This window comes from Tamandua tetradactyla, chromosome 1 (assembly GCF_023851605.1).
Source record: "Tamandua tetradactyla isolate mTamTet1 chromosome 1, mTamTet1.pri, whole genome shotgun sequence".
Lineage (NCBI taxonomy): Eukaryota > Metazoa > Chordata > Mammalia > Pilosa > Myrmecophagidae > Tamandua > Tamandua tetradactyla.
In genome coordinates, this window is record NC_135327.1 from 15,696,395 (window position 1) to 15,720,270 (window position 23,876).

At 38.8% G+C, this 23,876-nt stretch overlaps 1 protein-coding gene across 5 annotated transcripts in view; it reads left to right on the forward strand.

Annotated features, from left to right (window-relative positions):
• The window catches only part of NDRG3 (NDRG family member 3), a 166,785-nt gene that overhangs the window by 96,989 nt on the left and 45,920 nt on the right, over positions 1-23,876 (forward strand). For all 5 annotated transcript variants that reach the window (XM_077169479.1, XM_077169516.1, XM_077169507.1 and 2 more), the window contains 4 exons: positions 12,206-12,311; positions 13,360-13,480; positions 15,248-15,310; positions 23,300-23,360. In XM_077169479.1, coding sequence (XP_077025594.1) covers positions 12,206-12,311; positions 13,360-13,480; positions 15,248-15,310; positions 23,300-23,360 — 351 coding nt within the window. The remainder of the gene's footprint in view (positions 1-12,205; positions 12,312-13,359; positions 13,481-15,247; positions 15,311-23,299; positions 23,361-23,876) is intronic.

Genomic DNA, 23,876 nt, shown 5'->3' on the forward strand with positions numbered 1-23,876 from the left:
ATGGGTCCTGTTTTTTAATCCATTCTGCCTGACTATGTCTTTTGAGTGGATAGTTTAATCCATTAACATTCAGTGTTATTACTACATGGGTAGTACTTTCTTCTACTATTTTGCCTTCTGGATTTTATATGTCATATCTAATTTTCCTTCTTTTTACCTTTACTCATAATCTTCCTTTCTACACTCTTCTCCACACTTCTCTCTGCTGTCTTCGTATCTGTCTCTAGTGTTCCCTTTAGTATTTCTTGCAGAGCTGGTCTCTTGGTCACAAATTCTCTCAGTGATTTTTTTGTCTGAAAATGTTTTAATTTCTCCCTCATTTTTGAAGGACGGTTTTGCTGGATATAGAATTCTTGGTTGGGAGTTTTTCTCTTTTAATAATTTAAATACATTATCCCACTATCTTCTTGCCTCCATGGTTTCTGCTGAGAGATCTGCGCATAGTCTTATTGGACTTCCCTTGTACATGATGGATTGCTTTTCTCTTGCTGCTTTCAAGATTCTTTCTCTTTGATCTCTCACATTCTGATTATTAAATGTCTTGGAGTATGTCTATTTGGATCTATTCTTTTTGGGGTACGCTGCACTTCTTGGATCTGTAATTTTATGTCTTTCCTTAAGAGTTGGGAAATTTTCAGTGATAATTTCCTCCATTAGTTTTTCTCCTCCTTTTCCCTTCTCTTCTTCTGGGACACCCATAACATGTATATTCATGTGCTTCATATTGTCTTTCAATTCCCTGAGTCCCTGCTCATATTTTTCCATTTTTTTTCCTATAGTTTCTGTTTCTTGTTGGATTTCAGATGTTCCGTCCTCCAGTTCAGAAATCCTATGTTCTGTCTCTCGAAATCTACCATTGTAGGTTTCCATTGTTTTTTTCATCTCTTCTACTGTGTCTTTCATTCCCATAAGTTCTGTGATTTGTTTTTTCAGACTTTCAGTTTCTTCTTTTTGTTCTTTCCTTGCCTTCTTTATAGCCTCCCTCAATTCATTGATTTGGTTTTTGATGAGGTTTTCCATGTCTATTCGTACATTCTGAATTAATTGTTTCAGCTCCTGTATGTTATTTGAATTGTTGGTTTGCTCCTTTGACTGGGCCATATCTTCAGTTTTCCTAGTGTGATTTGTTATTTTTTGCTGGCATCTAGGAATTTAATTACCTTAATTAGTTTATTCTGGAGATTGCTTTCACTTCTTTTATCTAGGGTTTTCTTGCTGGATGAATTTGTTGTCTATCTGTTCTTTGACATTCCGTTCAGCTTTATCTGGACCTTTAGCTTAAGTTTTGTTTAACAGAGGAGAATTTTTCAGTTCTTGTTTTCTTGTTTCTTGCCCTGTGTGTGGTGCTTGTCTGACTGCAGGTCCCACCAGCATAAGATGATGAGGTACCTTTAACTTTGGCGGACTCTCCCTGCTGGGGACGTGGTGGAGACAGAGGAGAGGTTGTAGGCTGGTTTTAATGGCTTCAAATTACCAAGCCCTGGTGTCTGAATTCCTTGATGGAGGGTTTCCACCTGGGTGGGGCTTCACCCCTCCCCTTGGGAAGGCACAAGCTCCAGATAAGCCCCCAAAAGAGCTCACTTCTGCCTATTCCTGGGGCATTTGCAGCCTGAAAAGTTCTGCCACTGTATCCAGAGGCAGTCAAGCCTTTGTAGATACACAGCCACAAAAATCTCTGTTTCCTTCTTTTTTTTTTCCCCCTTTTTCTGTCAGTCCTGTCCCCTTGGTGCCGGGGCAAAAATGAGCAACCTCTGCTTTGATCAGGTTCACCTAAGCTGGGGGCCTATTTTTAGTAGTGAGAATTTGCTAATTAGTTCCACAATTGGCATTTGATTGTGCCCAGTCACTGCTGCTGGTAAAGTCCTTTCCTTTCCCTTCTGGGAAGTGGCCTGTGGGGGAGGGGTGCCGACCACCACAGCTTTGGGAACTCACGGTTCTGGGGGGTGCTCGCAGCCGGTCCAGCTGGTCCAGACTGGGGTACGCTGTGTGTCCGTTCACTATCGTGGCTATGGGAGCTGTTCTGTAGTGTTTCTGGTTTTTTAGTAGTTGTTCTGGAGGACGAACTAAAATGTGCACATTGTTAAGCCGCCATCTTTACCCGGAATCTGCCACTGATTTGGTTTTTGATGAGGTTTTCCATGTCTGTTTGTATATTCTGAATTAATTGTTTCAGCTCCTATATGTCATTTGAATTGTTGGTTTGTTCCTTTGACTGGGCCATATCTTCAATTTTCCTAGTGTGATTTGTTATTTTTTGCTGGCGTCTAGGCATTTAATTACCTTAATTAGTTTATTCTGGAGATTGCTTTCACTTCTGTTACCTAGGGTTTTTTGCTGGATGAATTTGTTGTCTGTCTGTTCTTTGACATTCAGTTCAGCTTTTTCTGGACCTCTAGCTTAAGTTTTGTTTAACAGAGGAGAATTTTTCGGTTCTTTTTTCTTGTTTTTTGCCCTGCCTGTTTGGTGCCTTTTTTTTTCCTCCTTAGGAGGGTCTAGTTAGGTTTGATAGATCCCAGTCAGTTTTTCCCAACCTGTCCTCCTCTCAGGAGAAAAGAGTCACCTGCATCAGTTTTCCCTGAAGGTGAGACCTGGGAGGTTGAAAGTCTTTCCTCTGAAGGCTCTGGACTCTGTATTTTTCCTATCCTTCCCAGTATGTAGCAGTTTTCTGACTGCAGGTCTCACCAGCATAAGGTGATGCAGTACCTTTAACTTCAGCAGACTCTCCCTGCTGGGGATGTAATTTAGACAGAGGAAAGGTTGTAGGATGGCTTTAACCGCTTCACTTTTCCAAACCCTCTGGTCTGAATTCCTTGAGGGAGGGATTCCACCTCAGCTAGGCCCTACATCTCTCCCGCAAAAGGCAGAGGCTCCAGACAAACACTCAAACAAGCTTAATTCTGCCTATGCCTGTTGCAGTTGGAGCCTGAGAAGCCTTGTAGCTGTATCGAACAAAAGTAGTCAAGTTGTAGAAACAGCCACAAAAAAGAAAGAGAAAAGTCCTTTTCAGAGCAGGACCCCAGTTCCTCGGATTTACCTATCAAGAGCTTAAGTTGGTATGTTGCTTTGTGTACCTTCAGGTCCTATGTGCCTGCTCCTTTCCTTCAGGGCCCAGACCCTTTCAAGTATTATGTACTGTCTAATCCAAAAATCCTGTCTTTCTTTTTTCAATTTTCTTTTTCCGTCAGCCCTGCCCCCTCTGCACTGGAACAAAAACCAGCAACCTCCGCTTTTACTCAAGGTTCAGCTGACCTGGGGTACCTATTTTTAGTAGTCAAAATTTGTGAATTAATTCCACAGTTAGAGCTTGGTTGCACTCAGCCCCCGCTGCTAGTAATGCCCCTTTCCTTTCCCCTCTGGGAAGCAGCCTGTGGGGGGAGGGGTGCCTGCCTCCACAGCTTGAGGTCCTCATGGTTCTGGGGGGGCTCGCAGCTGGTCCAGTTGGGGTATGCTGTATGTCCAGTCACTGACATGGCCACAGCAATTGTTCTGTACCGTTCCTTGCTATTTACTAGCTGCTCTGGAGGACAAACTAAATCCCAGACCTTGCTAAGCCACCAGATTAGCCCCTTTCCCATTTCTGAATTTTTATAGTCAGTCCTATGGCACAGTCTGTATTTCCTCAGTACCAGTTACCCAATCTCTATCTGTTCTAGTTTGCGAGCTGCTAGAATGCAATATACCAGAACCAGAATGGGTTTGAAAAGGGGGAATTTAATAAGTTGCTCATTTACAGTTCTAAGACCAAGAAAATGTCCCAGTTAAAACAAGTCTATAGAAATGATCAATCTAAGGCATCCAGGGAAAGACCTTCAAGAAGGTCGATGAAGTTCAGGGTTTCTATCCCAAGTGAAAAGACACAGGGTGAACACAGAGTTTCTCTCTCATCTGGAAAGGCACATGGTGAGCATGGTCAGGGTTCCTCTCTCATCTGGAAGGGCACATGATGAACACGGCGTTTTCTGCTAACTTCTTCTCCTGGCTTCCTGTTTTATGAAGCTCCCCAGAAGGCATTTTCCTTCTTAATCTCCAAAGGTCGCTGGCTGGTGGACTCTCCGTGTGGCTATGTTGTTCTGCTCTTCTCTCTCTGAATCTCTCGTTCTCCAAAATGTTTCCTCTTTTATAGGACTTCAGAAACTAATCAAGACCCACCCAAATGGGTGGAAGCATGCCTCTACCTAATCCAGTTTAACAGCCACTCTTGGTTAAATCATATCTCCAGGGAGATGATCTTATTACAGTTTCAAACACACAACATTGATAGGGATTAGAAGAAACGGCTGCCTTTACAAAATGGGATTAGAATTAAAACATGGCTTTTCTATGGTACATACATCATTTCAAACCAGCACACTTTCCTATTTCTATGTTTTGATAACCTGTGTTCTTAATTTCAATTCTCCAAGTTTACTCATTAATGTTAGTTCATATCAGTGATACCACATAGTGTTTGTCCTTTTCTTACTGGCTAATTTCATTCAGGATAATGTCCTTAAGGCCCATCCACACTGTTATATGTTTCATGACTTTATTCTGTTCTACAGCTGAGTAATATTCCCTTGTATATATATACCAGAGCTTGTTTAGCCACTCGTCCATTGATGAACATTTGAGCTGTTTCCATCTCTTGGCAATTGTAAATAATGCTGCTATAAATATTGATGTGCATAATACTTTTTGTGTCCTTGCCCTTGTGAACTCTGAATAGATACCTAGCAATGGTATTGCTGGATCATATGTCAACTTCATATTTAGCTTCCTAAGGAACCACCAAATTGCCATCCACAGTGGTTGTACCATTTTACATTCCCACCAGCAATGGATAAGTGTGCCTCTTTCTCCACATCCTCTCCAGTATTTGTCATTTTCTGTTTGTTTTTTTTTTTATATGATGTCCATTCTAGTGAGTGTGAGATGATATCTCATTGTGGTTTTGATTTGCATTTCCCTAATAGCCAGTGAAGTTGAGCATCTTTTCATGTGCCCTTTAGCCATTTGTATTTCCTTTTTTGAGAAGTGTTTATTCATATCTTACCCCCATTTTTTAATTAGTTTGTCTTTTCCATGTTTAGTTCAAGAACCTCTTTATATATTTTGGATACTAAACCCTTATCTGATATGTCATTTCCAAATATTGTCTCCCATTGCGTATGCTGCCTTTTTACTTTCTTAACAAAGTTGCTTGATACACAAAAGTATTTAATTTTGAGAAGTAGCTCCCATTTATCTTTTTCTTTCTTCAATGCTCGTGCTTTGGTTGTAGAATTTGGGAACCCACCTGCTATTACAAATTTTATACATTTTCTTCTAAAAGTTATATAGTCTTAGCTCTAATGTTTACAACTTTGATCCATTTTGAGTTAATTTTTTGTATAAAGTGTGAGATAGGGATCCACTTTCATTCATGGATATCCAGTTCTCTGAGCATCATTTATTGATGAGACGACTATGCCCCAGATGAGTTGGCTTGACCTCCTTATCAAAGATCAGTTGTCCATTGATGAGAGGGATTTTATCTCAACACTCAGTTTGATTCTGTTGGTCAGTATATCTGACTTTATACCAGTACCATGCTCTTTTGACCACTGTAGCTTTGTAATGTGCTTTAAAGTCAGGTAGTGTGAAATCTCCCACTTCATTTTTCTTTCTCAAGATATTTTTAGCTATTCAGGGCACACTGCCCTTCCAAATAAACCTGATTGTTGGTTTTTCTGTTTCTGCAAAGTAAGTTTTTGGGATCTTAATTGGCATTGCTTTGAATCTATAAATCAATTTGGATAGAAGTGATATCTTAACTATATTTAGTCTTCTAATCCATAAACATGGTATGCACTTCCATTTATTTAGGTCTCCCATGATTTCTTTTAGCAATTTCTTGTAGTTTTTTGTGTATAGGTCTTTTGTATCCTTAGTTAAATTTATTCCTAAATATTTTATTCTTTTTTTGGTATTGTAAATAGAATTTTTTTCTTATTTCCTCCTCAGGTTGCTCATTATTAGTGTATAGAAACACTACTGTATTTTTGGTGTTGATCTGCCACTTTGTTGTACTCACTTATTAGCTCTAGTAGTTTTGCTGTGGATTTTTCGAGATTTCCAATGTAAAATATCATATCATCTGCAAACGATGAGAGTTTTACTTCTTCCTTTCCAATTTGGATGCTCTTTATTTCTTTTTCTTGTCTAATTGCTCTGGCTAGAACTTCCAGCACGGTGTTGAATAACAGCAGTGACAGTGGGTGTCCCTTACTTGTTCCTGACCTTAGGAGGAAAATTTTCAGTCTTTCCCCAAGAATGATGTTAACTGTGGGTTTTTCATATATCCCTTTATCATGTTGAGGAAGTTCCCTTCTATTCCTATCATTTGAAATATTTTCAACAAGACAGGATGTTGAATTTTGTCAGATACCTTTACTGCATCAGTTGAGTTGATCAGGTGGTTTTTCTGCATCAATCAAGATGATCATGTGGTTTTTCTGCTTTGATTTGTTGATATGATATATTACATTAATTGATTTTCTTATGTTAACCATCCTTGCATACCTGGAATAAATCCCACTTGGTCATGGTGTATACTTTTAATGTGCTGCTGGATTTTATTTGCAAGGATTTTTTTTTTTTTTTAACGGAAAGAAGAAAAAAAAAGAAAGAAATTAACACAACATTTAGAAATCATACCATTCTACATATGCACTCAGTAATTCTTAACATCATCACATAGATGCATGATCATCGTTTCTTAGTACATTTGCATCAGTTTAGAGGAACTAGCAACACAACAGAAAAAGATATAAAATGTTAATATAGAGAAAAGAAATAAAAGTAGTAATAATAGTAAAAAAAAAAACAAACCCTATAGCTCAGATGCAGCTTCATTCAGTGTTTTAACATGATTACTTTATAATTAGGTATTATTGTGCTGTCCATTTTTGAGTTTTTATATCTAGTCCTGTTGCACAGTCTGTATCCCTTCAGCTTCAATTACCCATTATCTTACCCTGTTTCTAACTCCTGCTGGACTCTGTTACCAATGACATATTTCAAGTTTATTCTCGAATGTCCATTCACATCAGTGGGACCGTACAGTATTTGTCCTTTAGTTTTTGGCTGGACTCATTCAGCATAATATTTTCTAGGTCCATCCATATTATTACATGCTTCATAAGTTTATCCTGTCTTAAAGCTGCATAATATTCCATCGTATGTATATACCACAGTTTGTTTAGCCATTCTTCTGTTGATGGACATTTTGGCTGTTTCCATCTCTTTGCAATTGTAAATAACGCTGCTATAAACATTGGTGTGCAAATGTCCGTTTGTGTCTTTGCCCTTAAGTCCTTTGAGTAGATACCTAGCAATGGTATTGCTGGGTCGTATGGCAATTCTATATTCAGCTTTTTGAGGAACCACCAAACTGCCTTCCACAGTGGTTGCACCATTTGACATTCCCACCAACAGTGGATAAGTGTGCCTCTTTCTCCGCATCCTCTCCAGCACTTGTCATTTTCTGTTTTGTTGATAATGGCCATTCTGGTGGGTGTGAGATGATATCGCATTGTGGTTTTGATTTGCATTTCTCTAATGGCCTGCAAGGATTTTGTTGAAGATTTTTGCATCTATATTCATTAGAGAGATGGGTCTGTAATTTCTTTTCTCACAGTATCTTTGGCTTTGGTATGAGAGTGATATTGGCTTTATAGAATGAGTTAGGTAGCTTTCCCTCCTCTTCAGTTTTTTTGAGGAGTTTGAGCAGGATTGGTACTAATTCTTTCTTGAATGTTTGGTAGAATTCACATATGAACCCATTTGGTCCTGGACTTTATTTTTTAGGGGGGAGCTTCTTAATGACTGATTTAATCTCTTTACTTGTGATTGGTTTATTTCTTCTTGAGTCAATGTTGGTTGTTCATGGCTTTCTAGGAAATTGTCCATTTACTCTATGTTGTCTAGTTTATTAGCATATAATTGCTCATAGTATCTTCTTATTACCTCCTTTATTTCTGCAGGGTCTGTGATTATGTCTCCTCTTCCATTTCTGATTTTATTTATTTGTATCCTTTCTCTTTTTCTTTTTGTCACCCTAACTAAGGGGCCATTGATTTTATTGATTTTTCTCAAAAAACCAACTTCTGGTTTTGTTGAATTTCTTGATTGTTTTCATAGTCTCAATTTCATTTATTTCTGCTCTAAACTTTGTTATTTCTTTCCTTTTATTTGCTTTAGGGTTAATTTACTGTTTTTTCTCTAGTTTTTCCAAGTGGACGGTTAATTCCTTGATTTTTGCTTTTTCTTCTCTTTCAATATAGACATTTAAGGAGTTAATTTCCCTCTCAATACTGCCTTTGCTACATCCCATAAATTTTGATATGTTGTCTTTTCATATTCATTTGCCTCAAGATATTTACTGATTTCTCTTGTAATTTCTTCCTTGACCCAGTGTTGTTTACGAGTGTGTTGTTGAGCCTCCATATATTTGTGAATTTTCTGGACCTCTTCCTGTTATTAATTTCCAGCTTCATTCCTTTGTGATCCACAAAAGTGTTGTGTATTATTTTAGTCTTTTTGCATTTATTGAGGCTTGGTTTGTGACACAGCATATGGTCTGTTCTTGAGAATGATCCATGAGCACTTGATAAAAATGTGTATCCTGCTGTTATGGGTGTACTGTTATGTAAATGTATGTTAAGTTTACTTCATTTTTTGTATTATTCAGGTTCTCTTTTTCATTAATGATCCTGTGTTTAAGTGTTCTATCCATGGATGAGAGTGGGGAATTGAAGTCTCCAACTATTATGGTAGAGGTGTCTATTTCTCCCTTCAGTGTTGTCAGTGTTTGACTCATGTTTGGAGCACTCTGGCTCAGTGCATAAATTTTTATGATCATTATGTCTTCTTGTTGAACTGTTCCTTTTTTTAATACATAGTGTCCTTCTTGGTTTCTTTTAACTGTTTTACATTTGGAGTCTAATTTGGCAGATATTAGTATAGCTATTCCTGCTGTTTTCTGATTATTATTTGCATGAAATGTCTTTTCCCAACCTTTCACTTTGAACCTATATTTGTCCTTGGGTCAAAAATGAGTCTCCTGTAGATAACATATAGATTGGTCCTGTTTTTCAATCCATTCTGCCAATCTGTGTCTTTTGATTGGGGAGTTTAGTTCATTAACATTTCTTGTTATTACTGTAAAGGCAGTACTTTCTTCTACCTTTGTGCCTTTTGGATTTTATATACCATATTAATTTTTTTTTCTCTTTTTACCTTTACTGATACTCTTCATTTCTGTACTCCAGAAGTCTCTCTCCTGCCTTTTCTGATCTGCCTGTAGTACTTCCTTTAGTTTTTCTTGCAGAGCCAGTCTCTTGGTCATAAAATCTCTCAGTGATTGTTTGTCTGAAAATGTTTTAATCTCTGCCTCATTTTGAAGGACAATTTTGCTGCATATAGACTTCTTGGTTGGCAATTCTTGTCATTTATAATCTTAACTATATCATACCACTGCCTTTGTGCCTCCATGGTTTCTGCTGAGAAATCCACACATAGTCTTCTTGGGCTTCCCTTGTATGTGATGGATTGTTTTTCTCTTGCTTTCAAGATTCTCTCTATGTCTTTGACTTCTGACAGTCTGATTAGTCAGTCTCTTGGCATATATCAATTTGGATATATTCTGTTTGGGGTACGCTGCACTTCTTTGGATCTGCAATTTTATGGCTTTCATAAGAGATGAGAGATTTTCAGTGGCTATATCTTCCATTAGTCTGTCTCCTCCTTTTCCTTTCTCTTCTCCTTCTGGGGCACCCACTAACACGTATATTCATGCACTTCATGTTGTCATTCAGTTCCTTCTGACCCAGTTCATATTTTTCCATTCTTTTCCCTTTAACTTCTTTTGTGGGTAGGATTTCTGATTTCCAGTCACCTAGTTCACTAATCCTTTTTTCTGTCTATTCAAATCTGTTGTCGGTTTCCATTGCTTTTTTTTTTCATCTCTTCTGTAGTGTCTTTCATTCCCATAAGTTCTGTGATTTGTTTTTTCAGACTTTTGATTTCTTCTTTTTGTTCGCCCAATGCTTTCTTTATATCCTCCCTCAGCTTGTTGATTTGATTTTTGATGAGGTTTTCCAAGTCTGTTCGAACATCCTGAATTAATTTTTTCAACTCCTATGTCTCATTTGAATTGTTGGTTTGTTCCTTTGAGCCATGTTTTTAATTTTCCTAGTATGACTTGTTATTTTTTGCTGGTGTTTAGGCATTTGATTTCTTTAATTAGTTTATTCTGGAAATTGTTTTTACTCTTTTAACTAGGATGGCTTTGTTCTCTATCTGTTCTTTGACACAAAGTTCAGCTTCTTCTAGACTGTTAGCATAGGTTCTGTTTTACAGATCAGATCTTCTGTTTTGCTTTTCTGTTTCTTACCCTGCCTATATGAAGCCTTTTTGTTTTTTTGAGGAGGATCTCCTCAGATATTATAGACTCCAATCAGATTTCCCTGACTAGACTAGCCCACATCTCAGGAGGAAAGAGTCATTAACATCAGTTTTCCATGGGGGTGAGACCCAGCAGGTTGACAGGCTTTCCTATGAAGCTTCCTGACTGTATTTTTCCTATTCTGCCCAGTATGTGATGCTTGTTGCCTTTGGGATTCCACCAGCGTAAAGTGATGTGATGCCTTTAATCTCAGAAGTCTGTCCCTGCAGGGGTGTGATTGAGACAGAGAAGAGGTTGTAGGTTGGCCTTAATTGCTTTAGTTTTCCAGTCCCTGAGGCCTGAATTCCTTAGAAGAGGGGTTCCATTTGAGCTGGGTCCCACCTTTTTTCTTGGGCGAAGTACACCCTTTAAGAAATTAACTCCTTTCATGGGATAAGTTACTTTGTTTCACAGAGGAGCTTGTTTCCACCCTTTCCTGGGGCAGGCCTGGTGCCTGAGAAGGCTTCCAGTTCTATCTAATGAGTTGTTAAATAGTAGAATCAAAGTGGGGTGGGTGAGGGAGGGGGGAATCCTCTTCAGATTTGTCAATCAAGAGTTTAAGTTGGTAAGTGGCTCTATTTTACCAGGCTCTATGGTAAAATAGAGTATCTCCAGGCTCTATGTTACCCTGCTTTTACTTTTTTAGGGTCTAGTCTTTTTCCAGTATTTTGTGCTGCCTGACTCAAAAAGCCTCAAGTTTTTTTCCCCTTTTTTTTTGTCAACTCCACCCCCTATCTACTGGGGCAAAAACTCCTACTACCTTTAACACTTATTCTAGGATTATCTGTACTGGGGGCCTATTTTCAGTAGTCACAATTTGTTATTTAATTCCACAAGTGAAGCTTGGTTGAGCTAAGCCCTTGTTACTGGTGAAGTCTGTTTTCTTTTCCCTCAGGGAACCAGGCTGCTGCAACTGTGGGGAAGGGGCACCAGCCTCCGTGACTTGGGGGACTTACAGTTCTTTGTGAGGTCTCAGCTGGTCCAGCTTGTCCAGAGTGGTGTACGTGGTGTGTCTGGTCACTGATGTGGCCCCAGCAGTTGTTCTGTACTGTTCCTGGCTATTTATTAGCTGTTCTGGAAGACAAACTAAATTCCATACCTCACTAAGCCACCATCTTACCCCTTCTCCCCAGCTGGTGACTTTTTACTCAGCAACTTCCTATCTTCTGCTTCTTTACCTTTGCTTCCCTCAACACTTACCTGGCTCATTAACTTGCTGATCTCTATTTGCGTAGCCAATTCCAAATGTATTCTTTTTTTTTTTTTTTTTACATGAACAGGCACCGGGAATCGAACCCGGGTCCTCTGGCATGGCAGGCAAGCATCCTTGCCTGCTGAGCCACCGTGGCCCTCCAAATGTATTCTTAACAGACCGGTGACATCTGGACTCTTAAGTGAGCTTTGTGGATGAGAAGATGTATTTTTCTCTTTATTTATTTGTTTATTTAATTGGAAAGACTAGAAAGAAGGAATATCCTTTATAATGTACCATCTCTATGTTATACTTATAGCTTTGTGGATGAAAAGTGTATTTTTCTCCTTATTCATTCATTCATTTATTAAACTGGAAAGAATTAGAAAGTAGGAATAGTTTTTATAATGTAGCATCTCTCTGGTATGCTTATAGTGATGTGTCCTGCCCAGATAGTGGGGAGTGGTGGTGAAGCAGAAACTGCGAAACTTTGGGAACCTGGGAAGTTTATTGTACCTTTGCTGAGATCTTACATTCTCTTGTTTTAGGAACATGACATAGAAACAACTCATGGTGTAGTTCATGTTACTATAAGTGGCATACTGAAAGGAAACAGACCAGTTATTTTGACATATCACGACATTGGCCTCAACCGTATGTATTTGATTTTATACCTTCCCTTTTTATAAAAATACTTAGTCTTTGTATATTAAAAACAAAACAAAACAAACCTAGTATCTTAATTGAGCAGAGGTTTTCCCCCTCCTTAACCTTTCCCTCCTTATTGCTACATATATTAATGGCAGGGATAAAGTTCCTGGGAAGAATGCAGGGGAATTTGTTTTAGGGATACTGAATTATAGCTGATATTCCTATCCTGTTTGCTAAAGGACTGGAGGTTATATCATGAACTGGTTGAGAAAGTAGAACTGAAATTAGCTTTTTCTTCAAGTCTGTACTTTGGTGTTTTCATGTTTCAGGTTAGAAAATACAGAGTTTGAACTTAACTTTGTAGTGAGTTCTTAAGCAAATTAGTGAAAGTGTTCTTCCTACAGTCTATCATCAGTGATTTTAAGTGAACTTTTCTAGATGGTAAATAAGACTCTGGCTATAGCCACAGGTATGCAGAATGTGTTTACATGTTTTTCTTCCATACTTCTCCAGCTTTCAGAGGTGGCCTGCATGTGAGGGTACAGTCCAGTGCTGAAGCTTTTGTAGTCTCCTTAGCTTGTGAAGTGATTTAAGTAGTTATACTAAGAGTTTAGAAATTGAAGCAGCAGTCCCTCCCAATATAATAGGAGTTTTGCCAGAAAAAGACTTGGAGCTTAAGTAGCCCAAGATATTCAATGTGGCCAGGCACTTGGGATATGGTCAATGTCTCTGAGTCAGATAAGGAAATAAGGTGCATGAGAGTTAGCAGTGTTATGGGTGTAAGATTATTTTCTGCAATACCATGATTGGTTTCCACTTTGTAGACTTTTTGTAGAATTGAGAATTAGTTGTCATTTTTAAGTCATTGAGACATCTGGTATTCAGCCTTTCAGACAGCTTGAATCGGATGGATTGTTCAGCTACCTCATTATAGTGGAACAATTATTTTTAAAAGAGTTGAAAAGGACCTGAGTATAATATGGCATTGATAAAATAGGGGAAAATTGGGGAGAAATGGAGCCTGTGCTTATGGGTATTTTTATTCTTACAGATAAATCCTGTTTCAATGCATTCTTTAATTTTGAGGATATGCAGGAGATCACCCAGCACTTTGCTGTATGTCATGTGGATGCCCCGGGCCAGCAGGAAGGTGCACCCCCTTTCCCAACAGGGTAAGTGCACAAACAAGATCTTCTGGGAGACATGCACTCCAAAAAGCAAATGATTGAGGTTCACTGGGAAGAGTAGTTTCCCTTCTGACCTGATTTTGTCATAGCCCACAGATTATCAGCCAATCGTTCCTGTATTTTTTCTCCTTGGTCTGAGACTGTTACATTGGGGAAAACTGTTTTATCCCACATCCACATATTCAGGAATAATTCCATAGAAGGACCCTCTCTCCCATAAGGTGTGTTTCTGAAACATCACTTTTATCTGTTATCTATTCTCTTCCTCATCTATCTTAAGTCTTAAAATTAAGTCTTAAAATTTCCAAATACCTGGGGCCAAACCTAATCCCTCTGAGCTTCCTCAGAGCAGTTCCCTACCCTCACTCTCCATTCCTAGTGGTTGGAATTTGAATTTTTGTGTTACCATTTATTCCAAGACACTGTCCTGTCAGGAATACGTGCAGTTTGACTGGACGTGGAGCTCTCAGTCTCATCCTCAGGCTACTTTGCATGACAGAGCCATTATCTCCCTAATTCTTCCTGGATAGAGTACTAATCGACTGGGGAAGCAAGAACTTTGGGCGAAGGACCCAGAGTACAAGCTGTGAAATACTTATGCTTCCTCTTGTTCTTATCTCCACAACTGCCTTTGGCCAATGAAATAGACTGTTGCATACCAATAATAGCTGACACTGTTATGGTACTTAAACAGTGTTCTGGACACTGCTTTAAATGCTTCACATATATCAGCTTGCTTAATCTGCACAACCCTGTGGTATAGGTTTTACTTTTATTCCTGTTTTACGAGTGAGGAAACGGTGGCCCAGAGAAAGTAAGTAATTGAGCCAGGGTTTCATAACCAGTAAATTAGCAGAGCTGAGATTGGAACCCAGGCTCTAGAATCCATGTTAATGGCCAAGGTATTCTGACTCTCAAATAGAAATTGGCCAGTGATCAGTATACATCCAACAAGATTTGCATCCAGTTAATTTTTTCTATTTTGTGTACAGATGCTTCAAGAGCACTCCATCTCTTAAATTGTTCAAACAGATGCAGGCTGATTTGGTCAGATGTAGATCAAATCCTGCTTCATATAGGAGGTCAATTTAGAATCCCTTCCATCTCTGATTCTGTAATCTCTATGGATACTCCCCACTTTTCTTGAATTCCTAGTCTGGGTCTGATCCTCGGCTTGTCTGACCATTTTAAGATCAGATGATTCATATAATGAACCAACTTCAAAAGCAAATAATATATCACACCAATTTTTCTTTACCGTTTTCTATGCTTCAAACACTAAAGATATTTTACCTTCAAAAAAAAAAGCTAATAATAAAATAGCCTTGTTATCGTATGCATAAGTGAAACAAAATTAACGTTCCTGATAAACAGTTGAGAATTTGTGATTCTGTGCCTAGTCCCAATGAAGCTTTGTTTTCTTTTGCATTTATCTGCGTAAATATAACCAGCAAACCAAGAACCAATTTCTGAGTTGATTGAGCCTGGATCTCAATTGAAGTGATTGTTAGGGATTTGGAAATCCTCTAAGGGAGTTCCAGAGACTGCTCTCAGGAACATAGAAATGGTTGCATTCTTTTACTTCCTTTTAACATGGCAATCATAGAGTTGTGCAACGTGCCAGAATCCTTTCCAGGTACCTTATCACCTCCTTTGAGCCTTTTATCTGAGAACCCTATTCTTTTCCAGGAGCTTTAGTGGCTGGGAAATATGGGTGCATTTTAATTCAGTAGATTCCCTTCTCTGTTTCAGGTACCAGTACCCCACAATGGATGAGCTCTCCGAAATGCTGCCTGCTGTTCTTACCCACTTAAAGTAGGTTCATTCTTCAGTTCTTTCACACAGATTTATTCTGTTTCTACTATGTGCATGATCCAGGGCATTTGATGGTGGACAAAGCAGAATAGTTACTACCCTCATGGGGGAAACAGTAACAAATAAATAAATGATCACAACTAAAATACAGTAAAAAAATCAGTTTGGGGATATTATGCTTGAGACGAAGGGCAGGTTCTATATGGTTAAGGCTAGTTAGAGAATCCTGCTGTAAGAGGGTGTCTTCTTGGCTGAAACCTGAAAGGAGCTAGCCAGATAGAGAGCTGGGGCAGGAGAATTCCAGACAGAGGAACAATATGTCTAAAGGTCCTAGAAGGAAAAGGGCACAGGGTGAAGTTTGAGAAACACACAACGGCCAGATTACATAGGTATAGCAAATCAAGTAGAACTTGGGATTTTATTGTAAGTACAAGGAAATAGCTTTAAAGGATTTTAAGTATGGAGTGATATCCAATTTAGTCATTTGAAAATAATTCCTGCAGGTAGACCTTGCTACGTGTCATAACCTGCCAGCTCCAACCAGGCCATTCCAGCCAATCCTAAAGATCACCTAGGGCAATATATAAGATTCCACAAGAGTTCCAGGCACTAGAGTAACTTGCCAGAAACCTACAACCTCCAGATGGGTCCCTGGTCCAGATAAGTCCTGAAACCTAGCCCAGCCTCTACAGAACATCAGATAGTTCCATCTACCTACCCATATTAGTGACAGACCCTTCCAATAGCAAAAATTTAGAATTGCCATAGCTCAAACAATCCCAAAGAGAGGTATGGAAAGACCAAAGTTGATGGTGGAATTATACATAGAAGATAGGACTTAACAAATGAATATGAATGCTGAATCATTAAATTGATATCTCTTTTAGTCTCCAGTATTTTAGAGCAGCTAGAAGTAAAAACCCATGCCAATTATAACCCATGTCAAAGTCTGAAATATGTTCTACAACTAATTGTAGTGGTATGCTTTGAAATTTATAGCTTTTTGTATAAATGCTATCGTTCACAAAAAAGAAGGGAAAAAAGTTAATTGTGCTGATAAAAAAAGTGTTTAAGCCCTCTAGACTCCTGTATTGTGGAGCAGCTAGAAGGAAAAATTGAGAGGATTGTATGGCAGCCCATGACAAACTCTGGGATCTATCGTGTAACCACTTTCTGAAGAGTGCTTTGAAAACTATTGCTTTTTTATTTCTTTGCTTTGTATATATATTATACAATAAAAAAAGTTAAAAACAAACAAACAAAAAAAAAACGTGAAGATTCCCAGGGATGAGTCTGGCTCTGGCACCATGGGATTGACAACACCTTCCTGACCAAAGGCGGGAAAAGAAGTATAACAATAAAAGACATCAATGGCCAAGAGAGATCAACTGGAGTCAAGAGGCTGTTCTGGAGGCTGTTCTTATGCAAGGTTTAGTTAGGTAGTGGTAATTGCTGCGGTTTGCTATACCCCAACGAACATCGCTCCTGTTGACTCTTAAGAACACCTCAGACTGGAACTGAAACTCTATAGAGGTTTCACGCACTAGGTTTGCCTTCCTGGAACATAAAATTCCCAGAGGGTTCCTAGGTCAGATGAATCCTGAAGCCCAGAGGGACCATCTTCTCCAAGATTATCAATTAATTACATCCCCCTGTCCTTTAGAGTGGATACCCCTTCTCAACATGAAAAAATCAGAACAGTCATTTCCCAAAGATCCCTATGGATTGGTAGAGGGATTAGAGGAGAATATAACAGAGAAAATGGGATTTAAAAATAAGTATGGCTGCTGAATCACTATATTAATATTCTTTCTAGCCTCTAGTGTTTTGGAGCAGCTAGAAGGAAAAATCTGATGATGGAATGGTAGCCATGACAAACTCTGGAATCTGTTCTGTAATGACTTGTTGAACTGTGCTTTGAAAATTATGATTTTTTTTCTTTGCTTTCCTATATATGTTACATTATACAATAAAAAAAATTTTTAATAAAAAAATAAGATCCCTGAATTATGTAAAATGTATACCAATAAAGCTGTTTAAATTTTTCAAAGAAAAGATTATTCTGGCTGTGAAGAAAATGGTTTGGAAGAGGTGAGTAAGAGAAAGCAAGGAGAGCAGTTAAAGGATTGCAGTTGTCTAGGTAGGAGAATGATGATGCTTGGTATATTGGATGCTGTTGGGGGGATGAAGAGAAGTTGATGCAGCTTAAGAGATACCATGGAGCAGAGTCTACAGGACTTGCTGATAGGTTGGATATATAGATGTGAGTAGGAGAACGTCAAATTCTCCCAGGTTTCAGTTATATTTCATTTAGCCCTTAAAATCAACTTAAAAGTAAATAGTGGGGGCCAAGATGGCGGTTTAGCAATGTGCGTGTTTTAGTTCGTCCTTGAGAACAACTACTAAATAACCAGAAACAGTACAGAACAGCTCCCAAATCCACGTCAGTGAACAGACACACAGCATACCCCAGTCTGGACCGGCTGCGAGCCCCCGCAGAACCATGAGTTCCCCAAGCCCCGGCAGCCAGCACCCCTCTCCCACAGGCTGCTTCCCAGAGGGGAAAGGAAATTTACTAGCAGCAGGGACTGAGCACAATTAAATGCCTATTGTGGAATTAATTAACAAATTCTGACTACTAAAAATAGTCCCCCAGCTCAGGCGAACCTGGTCAAGGCAGAGGTCGCTCATTGGGCTAACGGAAAAAGAGGAAAAGGGAGGAAACGGAGGTTTTTGTGGCTGTTTCTGCAGAGCTTGGCTGCCTCTGGATTCAGCGGTGGAACTCTTCGGGCTGCAACTGCCGCAGGCATAGGCAGAAACGGTTAGTTTTCAGGGATATCTCCCACCTGTGCCTTCCACAGGGGAGGGGTGAAGCCCAAGTCAGGTGGAATCCCTCCCTCAAGGAATTCAGACCCCAGGTCTTCGCAATTTGAAGCCATTAAAACCAGCCTACAACCTCTCCTCTGGCTCCACCACGCCCCCAGCAGGGAGAGTCTGCCATAGTTAAAGGTGCCGCAACATCTTTTGCTGGTGGGACCCGCAGGCAGACAAGCACCACATACTGGGCAGGATAAGAAAAACAGAGCCCAGAGACTTCACAGGAAAGTCTTTTAACCTGCTGGGCCTCACCCTCAGGGAAAACTGATGCAGGTGACTCCTTCCCCCATAGGAGGCCAATTTAGTCTGGGAAACCTTGGCTGGAGTCTATAATACCTACGTAGACCCTCCTAAGGGTGGGGAGGGAAAAGGCACCATACAAGCAGGGCAAGAAACAAGAAAACAAGAACTGACAAATTCTCCTCTGTTAAACAAAACCTAAGCTAGAGGTCCAGAAAGAACTGAACTGAAGGTCAAAGAACAGATATACAACAAATTCATCCAGCAAGAAAACCCTAGGTAAGAAAAGTGAAAGCAATCTCCAGAATAAACTAATTAAGGTAATTAAATGTCTGGACACCAGCAAAAAATAACAAATCATACCAGGAAAATTGAAGATATGGCCCAGTCAAAGGAACAAACCAGCAATTCAAATGAGATACAGGAGCTGAAACAATTAATTCAGAATATACGAACAGACATGGAAAACCTCATCAAAAACCAAATCAATGAATTGAGGGAGGATATGAAGAAGGCAAGGAATGAACAGAAAGAAGAAACTGAAAGTTTGAAAAAACAAATCAAAGAACTTATGGGAATGAAAGGCACAGTAGAAGAGGTGAAAAAAACAATGGAAACCTAAAATGGTAGATTTCAAGAGACAGAGGAAAGGATTAGTGAACTGGAGGATGGAACATCTGAAATCCGACAACAAACAGAAACTATAGGGGAAAAAATGGAAAAATATCAGCAGGGACTCAGGGAATTGAATGATAATATGAAGAGCACAAATATACGTGTTATGGGTGTCCCGGAAGGAGAAGAGAAGGGAAAAGGAGAAAAACTAATGGAAGAAATTATCATTGAGAATTTCCCAACTCTTAGGAAAGACTTAAAATTACAGATCCAAGAAGTGCAGCGTACCCCAAAGAGAATAGATCCAAATAGACGTTCTCCAAGACACTTACTAGTCAGAATGTCAGAGTTCAAAGAGAAAGAGATGATCTTGAATGCAGCAAGAGAAAAGCAATCCATCACATGCAAGGGAAACCCAATAAGACTATGTGTAGATTTTTCAGCAGAAACCATGAAGGCAAGAAGACAGTGGGATGATATTTTTAAATTACTATAAGAGAAAAACTGCAAACCAAGAATTCTATACCCAGCAGAGTTGTCCTTCAAAAATGAGGGAGAAATTAAAACATTTTCAGACAAAAAATCACTGAGAGAATTTGTGACCAAGAGACCAGCTCTTCAGGCAATACTAAAGGGAGCACTAGAGACAAGTACAAAAACACAGAAGCAAGAGGTGTGGAGAAGAGTGTAGAAATAAGGAAAATTAGATATGACATATAAAGTCCAAAATGCAAAATGGTAGAAGAAAGTACTACCCATACGGTAATAACACTAAATGTTAATGGATTGAACTCCCCAATCAAAAGACACAGACTGGCAGAATGGATTAAAAAATAGGATCCTGGACTTCCGGAGAAGATGGCGGCTTAGTAAGACGCGCGGGTCTTAGTTCCTCCTCCAGAACAGCAACTAAAGAAACAGAAACAATACGAAACAGCTCCCGGAGCCACGACAGAGACCAAAAAGACAGCGTACCCCATTCTGGAACGGCTGAATGGGCAGGGAGAATCCACTGCGTTGAGATACCCGAGGGGCACGCGTTTTCCCGGCCGGGGCGGCTGGTGACTGGGGTCCCCTCCACGCACGTGCCTCCCCGGTCTGACTGGGAACGTTGGATAGCGGGGCCCTCCCACCACGCTTGGCATCTCGGGCCAGCTGGGCAATTTGGACCGGCACTCCCCCAAGCCACGGCGGCCGGCGACCCCCCCTCCACGCGCGGTTTCCCGGGCCGACTGCGAGATTCGGATTGGCAAGTTGAAGGAGCCACAGCATCTTTTACTGGTGGGACCCGCAGACAGACGAGGAAATCTGATCAAATGCCCAGACACCAGCAGAAAATAATGGATGACGCTCAGAAAATTGAAAATATGGCCCAGTCAAAGGAACAAACCAATAGTTCAAATGAGATACAGGAGCTGAGACAACTAATGCTGAATATACGAACAGAAATGGAAAAACTCTTCAAAAACCAAATCAGGGGCGGGCCGCGGTGGCTCAGCGGGCAAAGTGCTTGCCTGCTATGCCGGAGGACCTCGGTTCGATTCCCGGCCCCAGCCCATGTAACAAAAACGGAGAAACAGAATACAATAAAACCAGAAAATGTTTAAAGATGTTTCCCTTTCTTCCTTCCTTCCTTCCTTCTATCCTTCCTTCCTTCTCTCTGTCTTTCCTTTAAAAAAAAAAAAAAAAAAAAAAAAAAAAACCAAATCAATAAATTGAGGGAGGACATGAAGAAGACATGGGCTGAACAAAAAGAAGAAATAGAAAATCTGAAAAAACAAATCACAGAACTTATGGGAGTGAAGGACAAAGAAGAAAAAATGGAAAAAACAATGGATACCTACAATGGTAGATCTAAAGAGACAGAAGCTACAATTAGTGAACTGGAGGATGGAACATCTGAATTCCAAAAAGAAACAGAAACTATAGGGAAAAGAATGGAAAAACTTGAGCAGGGGATCAGGGAACTGAACGACAATATGAAGCGCACAAATATACGTGTTGTGGGTGTCCCAGAAGAAGAAGAGAAGGGAAAAGGAGGAGAAAAACTAATGGAAGAAATTATCACTGAAAATTTCCCAACTTTTATGAAAGACCTAAATTTACAGATCCAAGAAGTGCAGCGCACCCCAAAGAGAATAGACCCAAATAGGCGTTCTCCAAGACACTTACTAGTTAGAATGTCAGAGGTCAAAGAGAAAGAGAGGATCTTGAAAGCAGCAAGAGAAAAACAATCTGTCACATACAAGGGAAACCCAATAAGACTATGTGTAGATTTCTGAGCAGAAACCATGGAAGCTAGAAGACAGTGGGATGATATATTTAAATTACTAAAAGAGAAAAACTGCCAACCAAGACTTCTATATCCAGCAAAATTGTCCTTCAAAAATGAAGGAGAAATTAAAACATTTATAGACAAAAAGTCACTGAGAGAATTTGTGACCAAGAGACCAGCTCTGCAAGAAATACTAAAGGGAGCACTAGAGTCAGATACGAAAAGACAGAAGAGAGAGGTATGGAGTAAAGTGTAGAAAGAAGGAAAATCAGATATGATATATATAATACAAAAGCCAAAATGGTAGAGGAAAATATTATCCAAACAGTAATAACACTAAAAGTTAATGGACTGAATTTCCCAATCAAAAGACATAGAATGGCAGAATCGATTACGACCCAGCAATACCACTGCTAGGTATCTACTCAAAGGACTTAAGGGCAAAGACACAGACGGACATTTGCACACCAGTGTTTATAGCAGCAGTATCTACAATTGCAAAGAGATGGAAACAGCCAAAATGTCCATCACCAGACGAGTGGCTAAACAAACTGTGGCGTATACCTACGATGGAATATTATGCAGCTTTAAGACAGACTAAACTTATGAAGCATGTAATAACATGGATGGACCTAGAGAACATTATGCTGAGTGAGTCTAGCCAAAAACTAAAGGACAAATACTGTATGGTCCCACCGATGTGAACCGACATTCGAGAATCAGCTTGGAATATATCATTGGTAACAGAGACCAGCAGGAGTTAGAAACAGGGTAAGATAATGGGTAATTGGAGCTGAAGGAATACAGACTGTGCAACAGGACTAGATAGAAAAACTCAAAAATGGACAGCACAATAATACCTAAGTGTAATGTAACTATGTTGGAACACTGAATGAAGCTGCACCTGAAATATGGTTTTTTGTTTGTTTGTTTGTATCTTTTGTTTTTGTTTTTTTTCTTTTTCCTTTTTTATATATATATATATTTTTTATTAGTATTATTATTTTAATTCTCTTTTCTATATTAACACTCTATATCTTTTTCTGCTGTTTTGCTAGTTCTTTTCCTAAATCGATGCAAATGTACTAAGAAATGATGATCATACATCTATGTGATGATACAAGAATTACTGAGTGCACGTGTAGAATGGAATGATTTCTAAATGTTGTGTTAATTTCTTTTCTTTTTTTTTGATTAACGAAAAAAAATTAAAAAAATAAAATTAAATAAAAATTTAAGAAATTTAAAAAAAATTAAAATTTCACAATATCACATTTTTTGATAGGCAGAATTATAAAATTATCTTCTTTTTCATATTTGAACATTTTTAATTTATCCTAATTGCGATATACACGAAAAATTTTAAATTTCAGCTATTTGGGGATATTAAGAGCCATAACGAGAATAAACATATTTGACTTACTATGTCAATTTTATTAAACACTACCATAAGCATGTAATTATTTTTGAAGTATTTATATGCTAGGTTTAAAACCATCAATACTTATATTAAAAATTATATTAAAAATAAAAAAATAAAAATAAATAGGATCCTTCTATATGCTGTCTACAGGAAACACATCTTAGACCCAAAGATAAACAGGGGTGAGGGGTATGGTATGTATAATCTTTTTTTTTCTGTTATTGTTTTATTTCTTTTTCTAAATCGATGCAAACGTTCTAAGAAATGATGAATATGCAACTATGTGATGATATTAAGAATTACTGATTATATATGTAGAATGGAATATGTTAATATTTTTGTTAATTTTTTTAATTAATAAAAAAAAGTAGATAGCGGCATCCTTGTTTTATAGTTAAGAATCTGAGGTTCAGAAAGTTAAAAAAAAAAACTTGTCTAAATTCTCACGTGTGGTTAGTGGCAACATCACAGTTTGAATCAAGTGTCGTGTTTTTTGCTTCATGGCATATTGCCTCTGAAAGAAGTTAATTCTACCAATGTTGGAATGTCCCAATTACAGTGTGAAAGGCATTATTGGAATTGGAGTTGGAGCTGGAGCTTATGTTCTCACCAGATTTGCTGTAAGTACATGGAAGATTAATCTTGATAGCCTTTGGGGCACTGCCTGGGTCACAGTTATTACTGCTTTGTTAAATGACCAGATGTTGTTCCATGTCTTATGTCAGTTTTTCTATACTTTTTTTTTTTCATGGGCAGGCGCTGGGAATTGAACCCGGGTCCTCTGTCATGGCAGGCGAGCGTTCTTGCCTGCTGAGCCACCGTGGCCCACCTGGTTTTTCTATACATTTTATTAGCTCTAGATAATACCTTTGCATACAGCCCTGCTTTGTTCTTAAATTTCCTTGAAAAGCTATAAATGAGGGTAGTACATTATCAATAAAAAGGCTTAGAGGACTCTTATGATAGAATTTTGTGCAGCTATTAAAATTAAGAAGAGTTTGTAATGTGATTTGCATACACATTAGCAAGAGAAAGTTAGAATAAAGATTCACATAAAATTTGAGCATAGGAAAGGACTGGAAGGAAATACAGCAAAATATTAACAGGGATTTTGATGTCTATGGGAACATGATAGG